This window comes from Microcaecilia unicolor, chromosome 1, assembly GCF_901765095.1.
Source record: "Microcaecilia unicolor chromosome 1, aMicUni1.1, whole genome shotgun sequence".
Classification (NCBI taxonomy): domain Eukaryota; kingdom Metazoa; phylum Chordata; class Amphibia; order Gymnophiona; family Siphonopidae; genus Microcaecilia; species Microcaecilia unicolor.
Genome location: NC_044031.1, coordinates 209081650 through 209099623, shown reverse-complemented (window position 1 = coordinate 209099623; position 17974 = coordinate 209081650). Strand labels below are relative to the sequence as shown.

The window sequence follows — 17974 nt, the reverse complement described above, 5'->3', positions numbered from 1 at the left end:
GGGTTTTGGGCTGGATTGGGCTAGAAAAAAATTTTCCACCTGGCAACCCTGCCGCTAACCGCTTCGACACATTGTTTTTGTCACCTTGAGATCCTCTGACATTATCACCCCAAGGACCCACTCTTCAGCTGCTCGTCAATCTCTCGCCTTCTATCTTGCAAATCTCCTTTGGATTTTTGCAATTCTCTGAGTCTTGGCATTAAAGTTTAACTGTTAGACCGAAAATGAATGCTGGATTTACTCTGTGTATTCTATAGGAGGTGGAAGGAGGCACAAAAGCTCTTGAAGATGGGAACTCCAGTCGAAATTGGCCATGGGATGGGAGAAAGCAGGGACTGAAAGTGGTGACTCAGGCATTGATTTTAGGGGATGGGGTGGAAATTTTCAGTTCAGTTGGGTGAAGGCAGAGTTGACATTTTTCTTTGTAAACAGGGTTTTCTGTTAAATCACATGGTGGTGAAGTGAAGGAAGGGTGTGTTAGCAAAGTGACACCAGAATTTGAATATTAATGTTTGAGGTGGAGGGAGAAGGAGATCGTCGTAACAGGTTTGTTATAAAACTTTTTTTTTTTTCAGAAGCATATTGGCTGGAGAAGTAAGTCTTCTTAACAGCAACGCATCTGGCGTTGGATAGTGAGCCAGCCAGCCTACTTATTAACGTATCCAAGTTTCTAACCTCGAAAGAGGTCCAGGTTAGAAACACCAGGCTCCCGGCAGGGCCGTGCCGATGCGGTAAGCGAGGTAAGCGCCGCAGGGGGGCGCCCACCTCTGGAGGGCGCCGCTGCGGTGCTTACCCTCGCCCGCCGAGGCCTTTAAATCTTTTGGTCGCCCCGGGTGTCACCAGAAAGGGGGGTGCCGCTGCTCTTCATCCTGGCACCCCCCCCGCACCAGCCCTTTAAATGTATTTGCCGACGCGATAGCGAGCGCAGCACCTCGTGTGGAAGTAAAGGAAGCGGATCCGATCATCTCATTGGGCCTTCCCTCACTGTCCCGCCCTCCTCTGACGCAACTTCCTATTTCCTCTAGGGCGGGACAATGAAGGAAGGCCCAATGAGATGATCGGATTCGCTTCTTTTACTTGCACACGAGGTGCTGTGCTCGCTATCGCGTCGGCAATTTCTTTTTAAAGACGGGTGGCAGGGAGAAGACGAGGCAGGGCGAGGGTGGGGGACAGATGGGGTGAGGGGGACTCGGATGGGCAGAAGGGACTGGGTGGGAGCCAGATGGGGTGAGGGGGACTCGGATGGGCAGAAGGGACTGGGTGGGAGACAGATGGGGTGAGGGTGGGGGGCACTTGGATAGCAGAAGGGACTGGGTGGGAGCCAGATGGGGTGAGGGGGACTCGGATGGGCAGAAGGGACTGGGTGGGAGACAGATGGGGTGAGGGGGACTCGGATGGGCAGAAGGGACTGGGTGGGAGACAGATGGGGTGAGAGTGAGGGGCACTTGGATAGCAGAAGGGACTGGGTGGGAGCCAGATGGGGTGAGGGGGACTCGGATGGGCAGAAGGGACTGGGTGGGAGACAGATGGGGTGAGGGGGACTCGGATGGGCAGAAGGGACTGGGTGGGAGACATATGATGGGGTGAGGGTGTGGGGCACTTGGATAGCAGAAGGGACTGGGTGGGAGACAGATGGGGTGAGGGGACTCGGATGGGCAGAAGGGACTGGGTGGGAGACAGATGATAGGGTGAGGGTGGGGGCACTTGGATAGCAGAAGGGACTGGGTGGGACACAGATGGGGTGAGGGGGACTCGGATGGGCAGAAGGGACTGGGTGGGAGACAGATGGGGTGAGAGTGAGGGGCACTTGGATAGCAGAAGGGACTGGGTGGGAGCCAGATGGGGTGAGGGGGACTCGGATGGGCAGAAGGGACTGGGTGGGAGACAGATGGGGTGAGGGTGGGGGGCACTTGGATAGCAGAAGGGACTAGGTGGGAGACAGATGGGGTGAGGGGGACTCGGATGGGCAGAAGGGACTGGGTGGGAGACATATGATGGGGTGAGGGTGCGGGGCACTTGGATAGCAGAAGGGACTGGGTGGGAGACAGATGGGGTGAGGGGGACTCGGATGGGCAGAAGGGACTGGGTGGGAGACAGATGATGGGGTGAGGGTGGGGGCACTTGGATAGCAGAAGGGACTGGGTGGGAGACAGATGGGGTGAGGGGGACTCGGATGGGCAGAAGGGACTGGGTGGGAGACAGATGGGAGAAGGGGCATGGAGCTGGAACTGGAGTCTGAAAAGTGAGCAGGAGGGAGAATGGGGTCATGCCTGGGGCAGGGGTGGATGGGAGAATCAATGGATCTGGAACTAGGGGCAGCCGCAGGTGGGAACTGGGAGCCGAAAAGAGGGGGCAGTGAGAGAGGGGGGATAGATCCTGGATGGAATGGGGAGTGAGAGGGAGGGCAGACCCTGAATGGATGGGAGGGGGAAAGAGAGAGGGCACATGGTGAATCGAAGGAGCAGAGAGAAAGGGCAGACAGTAGATAGAAGGGAGTGAAAGAGCAGACAGTGGATGGAAGGGGGCAGAGATAGAGGGCAAATGCTAGAGGGAAAGGAGAGAGAGAGGGCAGATGGTGGATGGAAGGGGGAGAGAGAGATGGCAGACTGGGGCAGATGGTGGATGGAAGGAGCAGAAATAGAGGGCAGATGTGGATGGAAGGGACATTAGAGAGGGCAGACACTGGAGAGCAGAGAGAGAGCGAAGACAGATGCTGGATGGAAGGAAGATGGTGAAAAGAAGATAAGGAAAGCAGAAACCAAAGACAAACTGTAAATATATATTTTTATTATTTTGCTTTAGGATATAGTATTTTAGCTGTGTTAATAAATGTTTATAAATAGAACATGGAAATAAGGTAATCTTTTTATTGGACTAATTTTAATACATTTTGACTTAACTTTCAGAGAACAAAACCCCCTTCCTCAGATCAGGATAGGATACTGTAACAGCACTATACTGTATTGACCTGAGGAAGGAGATTTTGGCCTCTGGAAGCTAAATGTATTAGTCCAATAAAATGGTATTATTTTATTTTCTGTATTTGTTTTATTTCTATTTGTTAATTTGTAAAGTGGTGATTGGTATTTGTTAGTTTTTTCAAATTTACATCTGCTGTCTTTATATTTTGCACAGTACTAGGGGACATTTTCTGTTTCTGTGGTGTTGCATTGTATGCAGAGTCTGGCATCGGGGGTTCAGTTTAATTTTTGTCTAAATAGAAAGTTTATGATTACTTATCCTATAGTGGATTAGGGTGTATCTGTGTTTGAAAAAGACATGGCTTTCAGTTGGCATTGACTGTGCAGGATCTACGATCTGTACTATTCTGTCTGGTTTCGTTTTACAATAGGTGAATTGATGTTCTAGTGCTGACTGTAGTGTTTAAGATGCTTTCCTTTTCCTTGTGTGACTCGTAGAAACGACTGCTTATGGTATGGTAAAATTGCTCTATAGGTCGTGAGTGTTTTGTATTCTCGGTATGCCTAGTACTGGATTTGGGGGGGGGGGGGGTGTTAAACAATGACCGGCCCCGGGTGTCAACTACCCTAGCTACGCCACTGCTGCCGACGTCTCCCTTCCCTTGCACTCGTTGGTTCCCTCAGTGTCCCGCCTTCTTCTGACGTCAGAAGAAGGCGGACACTGAGGGAACCAAGAGCGCAAAGGGAAGGGAGACGTCGGCAGCGCTCCGCTTTCACTGACGCTGCTGCGACCGGAAGTAAAAGATTTAAAGGCCCCAGGGTGCGGAGGGAAGGGCAGAGAGGCATGGATGGGAGGGCAGGGCCCAGGGAGAGGACAAATTGCTGGAAGGGAAGGGGAGGGGAGAGAGGATTGCTGGCTATGGATGGAGGAGGGAAGGGCAGAGAGGGACAAGGATGGACATGGGGGCCCAGGGAGAGGACAAATTGCTGGAAATGGAGGGGAGGGGAGAGAGGAGGATTGCTGGCTATGGATGGAGGAGGGAAGGGCAGAGAGGGACAAGAATGGACATGGATGGGAGGGCAGGACCCAGGGAGAGAGGAGAAATTGCTGGAAATGGATATAGAGCAAGAAATGAAGAAGAAAGGAGGAAAGTAAAGAAATAAATGGAAAGGAAGCCCTGGAAATGGAGTTAAGAGGACATATAGCAGCAGAATCAGATACTGGACCAGCATGATTGAAAAAAGAAAGGCACCAGACAACAAAGGTAGAAAAAAATTATTTTATTTTCATTTTAGCGTTTAGAATATGTCCACTTTGAGAATTTACATCTGCTATCTTATTTTGCAATGTATAGCAATTTGTTTCTAAGAATATTGCTGACAATTCCTTTCAGTGTGGCAAGTGGTGAGCGATCATTTTCATGGGGGGGGGGGGGCGTGATCATTTTCACGGGGGGGGGGGGGGGGGGCGCCAACTGATAGTCTGCAGGGGGGCGCCAGAGACCCTAGGCACGGCCCTGGCTCCCGGCATTGTTTCACTAACGGTGGCCTTCTACTGTCTGCATGCATGTCTTCTAATGGTACCTAGCAGTGCTTTTGCCCATTGTTTGAAAGTACAAAGTACAGTTAATCATGCAGCACCAGCAATTGAGATTTACGTTTCGTAACTATCGTAAAGTTCTATCCAGAGGAAAAATCAGTTAGCAACGAGGGTGTCACGCGTGCGCGCTCCTAAACAAGGACGTAAAACGGCCACCAGGCCAAAGTGCAAAAAAAAAAAAAAAAAATTCTGCAAGGGGGAGGTAGAGGAGCCGTGGTAAACTACATTTTTATCAGCTCTCTAACTCCTTTTAGTCCGTCTTGATGTATCGAGAAATCAGATCCTACTTCCCCCCAATCTCGTTCCACTCCCTTTCCCGCCCCTTAGGTCTAGCAGGGACAGTGATCAATGATGATAGCACCACTCATCCCTTTTCCTGCCCCTATGATGCAGCACAGCTGTCTCGTTCCCAGTGACGTCAGGGTGCTCACGTTACGTATGTGCTTTCCTACTGGTGTTCTTGTTACCTATCTTCGCTGTCTTGTGGACATATAGACTATGGCTGGAGGTGTGATGACCATCGGCCGGAGCTGTTGGCGGCGCTTCCCATACGTACTCCTCAGATGCAGGGGGCTACAGAGCTGCTCGCAGCAAGGTAGCTGCTTATTGGTATTATATTTCTCCTCATTGTTTGAAATGTCAGATTGCACATTTATAATATGAATGAGAGGCAGTGTGGTTTCCTGGAAAGTTTTTGCAGAACTCAAAATGCTGTACCGCCCCCTTTCTGCACAGTTCCTGGTAGTAAACAACTTTCTAATGAGTGTGAGCTTGCATAAAGAGGAGCATTGGAGAGTTCATCTGAAATTCAACACTAAGGGCAAAGTTTAAAGAAAGTGTGCTGGTGGGTAAAGATCTACCTTCCAAAAAAAATTGTACTAGTTACCAGTCTTGTCACACAAGGACCTACATTGCTTTTGTATACAGTGATATAATTTATTATATCAGTATAATTATCAAATGAACCCGTTTTAATTGAGTGTTGAGGCTGCATAGGAGCATGTATGCAACATTCATTCTTGGATAATTTTCATGTTGATTCAGTGGAAAAATCACGTGGTCTACTGAGCATCCCAGTATTAATACTGTGCAGTAAATGTCTTAACTTGTTTCATTGCTTAGTTCTCTCAAACATAGTAACTGAACATAAGAACATAAGAGTAGGCATACTGGGTCAGACCGATGGTCCATCTAGCCCAGTATCCTGTTTTCCAAACAGTGGCCAAGTCAGGTCACAAGTACCTGGCAGAAACCCAAATCATGGCAATACTCCATACTACAAATCTACTACTACTTATCATTTCTACAGCGCTACTAGACGTACGCAGCGCTGTACACTTGAACATGAAGAGACAGTCCCTGCTCGATAGAGCTTACAATCTAATTAGGACAGACAAACAAGAGATAAGGGAATGTTAAAGTGAGGATGATAAAATAAGGGTTCTGAACATAGTAACATAGTAGATGACGGCAGAAAAAGACCTGCACGGTCCATCCAGTCTGCCCAACAAGATAAACTCATATGTGCTACTTTTTGTGTATACCTTACCTTGATTTGCATCTGCTATTGTCAGGGCACAGACCGTATAAGTCTGCCCAGCACTAGCCCTGCCTCCCAACCACCAGCCCCGCTTCCCCCCACCGGCTCTGTCACCCAATCTCTGCTAAGCTTCTGAGGATCCCTTCCTTCTGAACAGGATTCCTTTATGTTTATCCCACGCATGTTTAAATTCCGTTACTGTATTCATCTCCACCACCTCCCGTGGGAGGGCACTCCAATTATCCACCACTCTCTCCGTGAAAAAATACTTCCTGACATTTTTCCTGAGTCTGCCCCCCTTCAATCTCATTTCATGTCCTCTCATTCTACCGCCTTCCCATCTCCGGGAACGTCTGTATCATATCACCCCTGTTTCTCCTTTCCTCCAGGGTATACATGCTCAGGTCAGCAAGTCTCTCCTCATATGTCTTGTAACGCAAATCCCATACCATTCTCGTAGCTTTTCTTTGCACTACTTCTATTCTTTTTACATCCTTAGCAAGATATGGCCTCCAAAACTGAACACAATACTCCAGGTGGGGCCTCACCAACGACTTACACAGGGGCATTAAAACTTCTTCTGCTGGTCACACCTCTCTCTATACAGCCTAGCAACCTTCTAGCTACGGCCACTGCCTTGTCACACTGTTTTGTCGCCTTCAGATCCTCAGATACTATCACCCCAAGATCCCTCTCCCTGTCCGTACATATCAGACTCTCACCGCCTAACACATACGTCTCCCGTGGATTTCTACTCCCTAAGTGCATCACTTTGCATTTCTTCGCATTGAATTTTAATTGCCAAACCTTAGACCATTCTTCTAGCTTCCGCAGATCCTTTTTCATGTTTTCCACTCCCTCTGTTATAAATTTTAGTATCATCCGCAAAAGGCAAACTTATCTTCTAACCCTTCGGCAACGTCATTCACAAATATATTGAACAGAATCGGCCCCAGCACTGATCCCTGAGGCACTCCACTACTCACCTTTCCCTCATCCGAGCGAATTCCATTAACCACCACCATCTGGCGTCTGTCCGTTAACCATTTGACCTGAGAGTGTGTTTGCATATGAATATATGGTGTCAGAAGTAAATTAGGCATGGAAAGCCCACATTGATTCTGCTTCTTCTATCACTGAGTTTGGCAGGGGGACTGCACTACAAATTCTCAACATTTCAAAAGCCAGTGGCATAATTATTGATCTGGAAGAACAGCCGATGAAAAAGTGCTCTGCACGTCTCCTGGCAAATATTGGTGTGGAAGTGTTTGACCTGTATGAGACCCTCACCTTTGAGAGAGTGAACAAAACCCTGGATGCTTTTGAAAATTATTGAATTGGAGAAAAAATTTGACTTGCAAAAATTACATCCTGCAGGAAACCAATGAATCTTTTGTCCCTGCCCAAATCAGAGCACAGGCAGCCACAAGCATGCCAGGACTTCAGGCGGCTATTAGCCGGCCAGAAGGGCATATACTACTACTGTAATGGCAGCCATAAAGCAAAGAAGAAAGCATGAAAAAGAATCACTTTGCCAGTGCATACAGAAGCCAGCTTTATGTACACTCCCTGGAAAATGACAATGATGACAGAGAAGGCCTTTTAGCCTTAAGAAGAGGTAAAAACTAATCCCTGAGAAAGTTATATGCATGCTTCCAAGTTGGAGACAAGCTGGTGAGGTTCCAGTTGGACACAGGGGCCACAATAAATCTCTTGCCAGAAGAGATGGCCTGAGAAGCTCTCGGATTGGGATATGCTCCTCGGTCTCCTGAAGCTAATGTCTATATTTGACATCACTGAGCTACAAACAATGGGGATGATTACCACCAAAGTGATGAATCCCAGGGACAAATCAGTTACAATTACAAAGTAGACTTCTACCTCATCAGACGATATAGGCAGCCCCTGTTGGTGCCTAAGCTGTCCGCAATTGCCGCTTCTATTTCTAAACACCAACAATGTGTTTTCCCTGTCCAACCACTCTAGATGCCTTTATGACGTCTGCCAGTTGCAATGATGGAGAAAGTCAACACAGGGTTACAAACAGTGATTGCTGCTGGCTGAATCTCAGACTCTCTATTTGCAGATCTCCAGTACTTCCTGGTAAGTGAGCCTGCTCTACCTACTTCCAGGATAGCTAACCAAAGGGATTATGGGTAGGATCCAGCCAATGGGAATGCAATGGGGAAAGAACATTAGAATGCAGGAAGTTCTTGTGCTGTAGAAATGAATGGCCTGATATTCAGCCATAGTGGACAGCATTTCTTTCACATGCCGACTGTTGCAGTTGAGTTAAATCTGAATATTCAGTGCCAAAGTTCACATTTCTGAACATGCTGAGCACCCTGGTATAACAGATAGAGCTAGGAATTATCTACAGAACAGTGATATTCAGTGTTGTTCTTCAGGTAGCTCCAGGATTCGCCCCCTGACTACCTCCATGCTATCTGGATAGTATTGGTGTGGTCTGTAGAGGTTTTCAAAAACATTAGCTAGATAATGCCACTGAAATTTGGTTACGGCCCTGCTCAGTGGAACTAGCCACCCGGATAAGTGCCAGTGAATACTGGGCCAGAAGTTTCTACATGTGGTGAGCGATGGAAAAGAAATGAAGCTATCTTTGGAAACGGGAAAAGCAGTTCCAACAGCTGCAGCACACAAACACTGATTCACAGTAATATAAGAATTATAGAACTGCACCTTGCAAATAATTCTCTCCTCTCTTGATAACAGACACACAGACAGCCAACACAGATATAAACATGCACACATACATACTAGCATGCCCACTCATGTACAGACACACACGTGCAAATACACATGCATCAACACACTTAAGAACTCTCTCCCTTCTGCCCTTAGAGCCCCAGTGCCCACAAAAATGTTTAAGTCACTATTGAAATCTCTTCTCTTCTCTGAATCTTTTGACTCAGCTGCTTAGCCTGCGTTCTTTCCTACCTCTTTTCTCTCCATCCCCCTTGTTTCCTTGTTCCATCCACTAACCTTTTCCTTTTTTATTCTCCCCCCTCGTCAGCACAGTACAGATTGTCTTTTTATTTGTGTAAATCGCTTAGTCGCCCGTCCAAGCTCTATTTTGCGGTATATCAAATGTGCAGAAATAAAACAGAATAAATAATACACACCACTCATACAAACATACATAGACATATCAGCCCACAAAGATACACACAGATAAACAAAATGGAGATGCACAGTGAACAAGGGTTAGGAGTTAAAAGCAGCATCAAAAAGGTGGGCTTTTAGCTTAGATTTGAAGACGGTCAGAGATGGAACTTGACGTACCGACTCAGGAAGTCTATTCCAGGCATATGGTGCAGCAAGATAAAAGGAACAGAGTCTGGAGTTAGCAGTGGAGGAGAAGGGTGCAGATAAGAGAGATTTACCCAGTGAACGGAGTTCCCAGGGAGGAATGTAGGGAGAGATGAGAGTGGAGAGGTACTGAGGAGCTGCAGAGTAAATGCACTTATAGGTCAATAAGAGGAGTTTGAACTGTATGCGGGAACGGATAGGAAGCCAGTGAAGTAACTTGAGGAGAGGGCTAATATGAGCATTAACAACCCTGGCTGAATATTAGTAGTGCAGCAGAATTTTGAACAGATTGAAGAGGAGACAGATGGCTAAGTGGGAGACCTGTGAGAAGCAAGTTGCAATAGTCTAAGCAAGAGGTGCTTCCCATGTCCAGGGCCGCTGAGAGACTGGGCCAGGCCCGGGACAAGGCCCCCCCCCCCCCCCCCGAGGTCGCCGCCGCTCCCCCTCCACCCGCCACCAGGCCGGGCCCCTGCATTGAAATCACAGTTCCTCTCACCTCCATGTGAAAGCACTGCAGGCAGCAGCAGATCGCCTTCCTCCTTCGGGTCTCCTTCCCTCCCTGTGTCCCGCCCTCGTCTGACATAACTTCCATGAGGGCGGGACACAGAAAGGGAAGGAAGCCCGAAGGGAGGTGATCTGCTGCTGCCTGCAGCGCTTTCACACGAAGCTGAGAGGCGCTGTGATTTCAGTGCAGGGGGCCCGGCCCGGTGGCAGACGGTCGACGACGGACAGGGCCGGTCTTAGCAACTGCAGGGAGCTGTGCAGACCAGTTTGCTGGGGCCTACCCACCCCTCCTCGCTCCAGTATACCCAAAATGACAGAAACCATATTAGCATACAGATTCTGCATGCAGCACAATACCAGAAAAACAGAACATTGCTATACATTACAAAATAAGATAGCAGATGTAAATTCTCAAATTGGACATATTCCAAACACTAAAATGAAAATAAAATGATTTTTTCTACCTTTGTTGCCTTGTGACTGTTTTTCAGATCATGTTGGTCCCAGTCTCCGATTCTGCTGCTCTCTATCTGGTCCCTTAACTCCACTTCCAGGGTTTCCTTTCCATTTATTTCTTTACTTTCCTCCTTTCTTCTTCATTTCTTGCCCTACATTCTTAGGTAAAAGCTGGGTCCTCTGCGGACTTGACTGGAGGAAGTATAGAGTGGATCCAGCTTTTGCCTATTTTCTCCAACCATGTGCAGTTTTTCTCCTCTTTTCCCTTTCCTTCATCTCCATCAGGATGCATCTCCTTCCTCTCTCTTCCCTCTCCTCCATCCATGTCCAGCATTTATCCTCTCTCTCCTTCCCTCCATCCGTGTTCATCTCATGTCCTCTCTTCTCTCCCCGCCATCCATATCCAGCATTTCAACTCTCCTCTCTCCTCCATCCGTATCCAGAATTTCTCCTCTCCCCTTCATCCATGTGCATCTCCTTCCTGTCTTCCCTCACTTCCATCCATGTCCAGCATTTCTCCTCCCCTCCCCTCCCCTCCATCCATCCATAGCAACTCTCCTCTCTCCCCTGCCCTCCCTACCCATGCATGTCCAGCAATTCTCCTCTGCCCTCTCCTCCCATCTATGTCCAGTGATTCTCCTTTGCCCCCTGTCCTCCCCTCTCATTCACATCCAGTGATTTTCCTCTGCCCCCTGCCCTCTCCTCTATCCCCTCCATCCATGTGCATCTCCTTCCTGTCTTCCCTCACTTCCATCCATGTCCAGCATTTCTCCTACCCTCCCCTCCATCCATCCATAGCAACTCTCCTCGCTCCCCTGCCCTCCCTACCTATCTATCCTCAGTGATTCTCCTTTGCTCCCTGTCTTCCCCTCCCTTCCCTCCATGTCCAGTGACTCGCCCCAGGCCCCAACTTACCCCCCTTTTCACCCCCCCCCCCCGAGTTTCAGTTCCCAGCCTGAGCTGTGCCCTCAGTTTTCCACCACAGCCCTCCCTTCCTTCCAGCCGCCCTGCGTTTAAAAAGTTGCAGCAGTGGCGAAAAAGCAGGCTCATCTCTCCTTTAAGCCCTTCCCCTTCTCTCTCAGTGTGCACTGTGCCGCCTTCACGGAAACCAGAAATTGCATCAGTGCACACTGAGAGAGAAGGGGAAGGGCTTAAAGGAGAGGCGAGCCTGCTTTTTCACCGCCGCTGCAACTTTTTAAATGCAGGGCGGCTGGAAAGAATGAAGCTGAGTGTCGCAACGATGTGGCAGGGCCCCTGGAGGTGCAAGGTCCTGATGATGGAGGGCTGGTGGGACTCCGGCACCGGGGCCCCCTGGAGGCCCGGGCCTGGGGAATTTTGTCCCCCCTGTCCCCCCCCTCTCGGCGGCCCTGCCCATGTCTGTCTCAGTAGCAGACTATGGACTTCTCCTGTAGCTGCTAATAGGAAGGAGCCATTGGGGAGGGGGGAGTCTGGGTGGGGCATATGCTCCTTAACTTTTGTCTCAGGCCCTTTCAATGCCCAGGGCTGGTGGTGCATCCTACTGATACTGACTCCGTGGAAGCAGAAGCAGCAGGAGGTGCTGTGCTGCACAAAGCCCTGGTATCTTTCCCTAATTTGACCAAGCTGTACTTCTTTGCTAGATTGCAACAGCAAGTGGCACTACTTATGATTTTGCTTGCTGTGCTCCTTCATGCAGCAAGTGAAATCTGCAATTACCAGGGAAAGGAGCATAGCTCAGACCAAGTTAGAGAAAATAGAGGGTGAAAAGTGGTCACTCCTCCTGTCACATTGGAGAGGAGAGGTGCTGTGCTATTGCGGTACATGGGGAGGGGAAGGGAGTGAGGAGATGCTCAAAGCTTACTGTGCTTGCAAAATTTGATTTACATTGGTTGTTGCCAGTCTAGCTTCACTTTATTCAGTGTCTAATGCACAGAGGGGTTCTGTGTTGCTTTTACCGTTCGCTGTAACAGCTACCTATAATCCTATGCAAATGTATTACAACAAGCTCATCAGTATTAAAATGAGCATTCTGATAGGTGGTAGCAGGTAGTTCATAATACTGGGATCCTCAGTTCTTTTGTTTTTATGTTTCTGATGCTTTGTTCACTCTTATTTCATTGTTTACTTGATCTCATACATTTTATTGTAGATCTTGCATTGTATTATTGTTTAGCAGTATGTTGTATTACTTTTTTGATCCTGAGTAAAAACTGTTAAAGCTTAAAATGAGCATTCTGAGCAATGCACAGAAAGGAATGCTTAGCATTCAAAAAGAGGGTGACTTCTCAGTGGAGCAGTCTGCTTGTATGTGCTAATAGTATCTGCATATGTGTGAAATGTGCCATGTGTGTGTGTGTGTTATACAAAGTGTGTGTATTATATGTGCATGTGTCCCACATGTAGCAGTAGTGTTGAAAAGTAGTAGTGGAAAATATGTGTGTGAAATGTGCCATGCACTTGTATTACATGTGCGTGTGTCCCACATGTGACAGTAGTGTTGAAAAGTGATAGTGGAACACGTGTGTGTGAAATGTGCCATGCACGTGTATTATATGTGTGTGTGTGTGTCCTGCATACAACAATAGTGTTAGAAAGTTGTTGTGGAGCATTTTTAATAATATCTGCACATGTGGATGAAATGTGCCATGTACGTGTATTATATGTGTGTGTTTCCCGCAGGTAACAATAGCGTTAGAAAGTTGTGGTGAACAAAATGATAATTTGAAGGCTGAGTGGTCATCTAGGGTAATAGGAATGGTATTGGACTCATCTTTGTCTGTTGATAGTTCATTTAGGAAGGTTTTCTTTTAATTAAGACAATTACAATCAGTTCAATCCTATTTTCATGGTCCAGAGTTTTATTTTAGCCCAATTGGATTACTGTAATGTTTTATGTTTGGGCATTTCAATGAAACTGAGGAAACTGAGAAAAAAAAGGAAACTTCATGTGGTGTCACTGGATGGACGCATACCTACAATGTGGTTGTCGTAGAACATCAACGCTTACCAAGAGATAGTTCTGTGCATATGTTAGGTGCGTTCCCCACTGATCCACTTGCAGAATTTCCGTGCGTCTCATTTGCATGTGATTTCCTTTGAGCATCGATTTTTGTTTCTAAATCGGTAAATTCAACCGTGGATATAAACATACACGGTATTTAATGGTGACTTTGATCATCAGGGCCTGGGTGAGAGGAAGACGGGACATAAGAGAAGCCATGGGGATGTGGGCTTGGCAAACAGTGGATAGGCAGGAAAGAGCTGAAAGGGAAAAAGTAAATGTCAGATGTAAGGAAGGAATGGATAAAGATAGGAGGAGAGAGGAGAAATGGCAAATGCACAGCAGACCAAGGAAAGTATTAAACACTGAAAAAGCAAAATAGAGGGCCTGGGACCAACACAATTAGAAGAATAAAATGTCCAGAGAGCAAAGGTAGAAAAAGTATTTTATTTTGAATTTATTAACTGGAATATGTCAGCTTCTTTGTTTTGCACAGTACAAGATGATCACATTTCTATTTCTGTTTCTCCAGTGCCACCCTACATGCAAAATCTGCATTATTGGGGTTTTCAATTAAACTTGTTGACAGCATATTTCTATTTCTAATTTGTGGTTCCTTGTTCTGTATTTGGTGAAGGGCTGGCTATTTGGCCTGTGCATAGGTGTCATTATGGGGTGGCAAGGTCAACTCCAAAAAAAAAATGGTTTTTGCCACCCCGGTTTCATCATATTTATAGTTCAGGGGAAAGCAGTAGCACATGGTGCCTCACTCATTGTCCAACATCTCTCCCCCTCTTTGTCAACTGGCATATTTCCCTCTTCAACCATCGTCTCTCCCCCCCCCCCCCCCCCCCCCCCCCCCGATGGTTAAGGTTACCATACATTCTCTTTTAAGAGGACGTGTCCTCCTTTTGAACTTCTTCAGATATGTCCTTCAGGTTTTTTAATTTTTAGGAAAATGTCCTCTTTTTCTTTGATGTGTTTATGACCAACACACCTACCCTCATAATAAGAGAACCATCTCTGGCCTATTAGTCAGTGTGGACACATGGGGGTGCTAAAGAGAACGAAAAGCATTACTGACCTCATCTGTTTTCCTGCTGGTTGAATCTGTCAGAGGAATTTTGTTTGTGCAGCACAACTTTAATTGAATCTGTCAGAGGAATTTTGTTTGTGAGCACGACTTTAAGCATATATCATGCAAAAACTTTTACATGTATCTCAGAAGCCAGTTATTGAGGGATATCTGCTCTTCTGATAAGTACATTTGGTTTCAAACTCAGTCAAATTCAAATCCGGAAGTTTTTGAAAAGTAGGTTATTGTCTACTGCTGTACTGTAAGTTAGTCACTGTTTTATGTGTGTTCATTAATGTCACAGTTGCCCCCGCGCTCCTTTACCTCCAAGTCGGGGTCCTATGTGACATGCCCCACTGCCTTACGCTCTGCTCCCTTCTCTGGCCTGTTGACAGCTGTGCATGCTCATTTGGGGGAGGTTTGATTTGGGTTGATGCTGTTCGGGTCCACCCCTCACTGACATCATCACCCTGGATCTGAACTCGCTGCTCTCTGCCTTGTATCAGGTCTTCCTGGTTCCAGCTCAGCTTCAGCTTCCAACCCTGGTTCCAGCTTCCAGCTTCAGCTTCCAGCACAGCTCCTGTTTTCTGCCCTGGTGCCAGCATCCAGCACAGTTCCTGCTTCCAATCCTGGTTCCAGTTCCAGCACAGCTCTTGCTTCCAGTCCTGGTTCCAGTTCCAGCACAGCTCCTGCTTCCTGCCCTGGTGCCAGCTTCCAGCACAGTTCCTGCTTCCAGTTCTGGTTCCAGTTTCCAGTACAGCTGGTGCTTCCAGTCCTGGTTCCAGTTCTAGCACAGCTCTTGCTTCCAGTTCTGGTTCCAGCAAAGCGTCTGCTTCCAATCTTGGTTCCAGCTCCAGCGCAGCTCCTGCTTCTAGTCCTGGCTCCAGCACAGCCTCAGCTTCCAGCATAACTCCTGCTTCCAACACAGCTCCTGCTTCCAGTCTTAGTTCCAGCTCCAGCACATCTCTGATTTTCAGTCCAGGTTCCAGCTCCAGCACAGCTTTGGCTTCAAACACAGCTTCAGCTTCCAGTTCTGGGACAGCTTCCTGCTTCCCTCAGCACCTCTAGTGGAGCAATCCTTGCTGCAGAGACTCGTCCACCTTTTGCTACACTCTGCCAGTCCCCTGGGCAGGCAGGCAGGCAGGCAGTACTGTTCCACCATGGTCCAAGGGCTCACTCCTCCTGAAACGTTGCCTACTTTGCAGCTGCTTCAACAGTTGGCTGTGGAGCTCTAGCAATTGCCCAGTTCTGTCCAGTACCGATCTGCTTGTATGGACTGGCTACAGGGACCAACAGTTCCAACAGGGTCACTGCTCCTATTCCAGAATCTGCCAATCTGGTAGGATTCACTGCCCCCTCTGGTATCCGTCTGGCTTCCCCATTTAGGTCCGATGGCAACCCCAAGACTTATAGAGGGTTCATTAATCAATGTCATATCATCTTTGAACTTCAGGCTAGAATCTTTTTGATGGATTGAGTGGCTTACATTATCTATTAATGGGCCAAATACTTGCATGGGCTTCCCCACTGTGGGAGCGGAATGACCCAGTGATCAACAGTCTCTGTTGGATCTTTGCTGAACCCGGGAAGGCTTCTTCAACAGCTTCAGAGCTCCTACGTCTCAGGCAGGGGACTCAGACAGTGGGGAGTTATACAATTAAGTTCCGCACATTGGCTTCTGAAGTAGAGTGGCACAATGAAAGTTTGGTAGCAGTATTCTGGCATGGATTGGCTCCATCCAATCAAGGATGAACTAGTAGGGTGAGATCTTCCCTCTTCTCTGGATAACCGAACTGGTCTCTGCAGTCGGATTGATATCCGATTTCAGGAGCGAGCCCGAGAACGTTGCTCTGTTCTTGGAGTACCTATGCAAGTGGACCACTCTCCTATTTCCGAGCAAGAGAGGTGTCGACACCTAACCTTGAATCTGTGTTTATATTGTGGAAAGAAGGGTCACTATGCCCTTAAATGTCCCAAGACGTTGGGAAGCTTTCAGGGCTAGTCCTGGTCATGGAAACAGCGCTAGGTCCACTCTCCAGGATTCCTTCACTCAATTTCTGGTCCCAGCACCATTGGACCTGGGTCAGGAGGTCAAGAGCACCAAGGCCGTTATTGACTCAGGAGTTTGTGGGAACTTTATTGATGAAGCTCTTGTGCGTCATTTTAAGATTCCCATTTGAGAATTAACTAAGGCCATTCCGATTTCCTCCATCTACGGGAACATCCAGGGGCAACTTAGATCCAAAACTGTGCCCCTCTACTTAAGAATCGGGGCTCTTCACAGAGAGGCCATCGTTTTCTATGTCCTTCAGACCTCTGTCAATGTCATTGTCTTGGGTCTACCCTGGCTGCAGAAACACAGTCCTAGTATGGACTGAGAGAATGGGGAACTGACTATGTGGAGTGCTACCTTTCATCAATTCTGCTTAGATACTGTACAGCCCACAGTTACTCTAACCATGACTGACATAAGTTCTTAAGTATGCTCCTGTCAGCATACGCAGCCTATGCTGATGTATTTTCCAAAAAACACGCTGAAAAGCTCTCTGCATGGGAGTACAGTTGCCCTATTGATCTTCTCCTGGGCAAGATGCCACCTTGAGGAAGGGTTTATCCCCTTTCTGTCCCAGAAACTCAGGCTATGTCAAATAAATTGCAGAGAATTTACATAAAGAGTTTATTCACCCTTCTGTCTCACCGGCTGGAGCAGGATTTTTCTTCTTGGGGGAAAAAAGATGGTACCCTTTGCCCATGCATTGACTACCGGGGACTTAATATCATTACCCACTCTTGCTAATTTCTGAGCTCTTTGACCATTTTCAGGGTACCTGGGTCTTTACCAAGTTGGACTTGAGAGGGGCATATACTTATTAAAGAGGGAGATGAATGGAAAATAGCTTTCAATACGAGAGATGGCCACTATGAATACTTGGTTATTCTATTTAGCCTGGCAAACACCCAAGCTGTCTTCCAGAATTTTGTAAATGACAACTTCCCAGACCTCTTACAGACTTGTGTTCTAGTTTACATAGATGATATCCTGATATTCTCCAGGACATTGGCCCACATCATGAGAATCATTTTTACCTGAAGCTGGAAAAGTTTACTTTTGAGCAGATGGAGCTCCCCTTCTTAGGTTATATTATTTTGGATCAGGGCCAAGCTGTCTACTATCCTTGACTGGCCTCGTCTCCAATGGCGTAAAGCACTGCAGCGTTTCTTAGGCTTTGCTAATTATTATCACCTATTTATAATTACTCCTCAGTAGCAGCTCTGCTCACCGCCCTTACCTGCAGGGAGGCTAATACCCAGGAGTGGCCCCAGGAAGTGCTTCAAGCCTTTGAGCATCTGAAGAATGCCTTTACCTCAGCATCTATACTCTGGCATCCTGATCCTGAGAAGTCTTTCTACGTGGAGGTAGATGTTTCCTCCATCGGGGCCGAGGCTATTCTCTCTTAGGCTGACAGTGTGGGCAAGATGTTACCTTGTGCTTTCTTCAGGAAATTTTCCCTAGTGGAGAAGAACTATGTCATAGGAAACTAGAAACTATTAGTTATCAAGATGGCTT

The 17974-nt window shown here is 47.4% G+C and overlaps 1 protein-coding gene across 1 annotated transcript in view; it reads left to right on the top strand.

Annotated features, from left to right (window-relative positions):
* The first annotated feature begins 4812 nt into the window (after positions 1–4812).
* SUGCT (succinyl-CoA:glutarate-CoA transferase) overlaps positions 4813–17974 on the top strand; it is a 1092618-nt gene continuing 1079456 nt past the window's right edge. Inside the window, exon 1 of the mRNA XM_030203879.1 lies at positions 4813–5116. Coding sequence (XP_030059739.1) covers positions 5020–5116 — 97 coding nt within the window. The 5' untranslated portion in view covers positions 4813–5019. The remainder of the gene's footprint in view (positions 5117–17974) is intronic.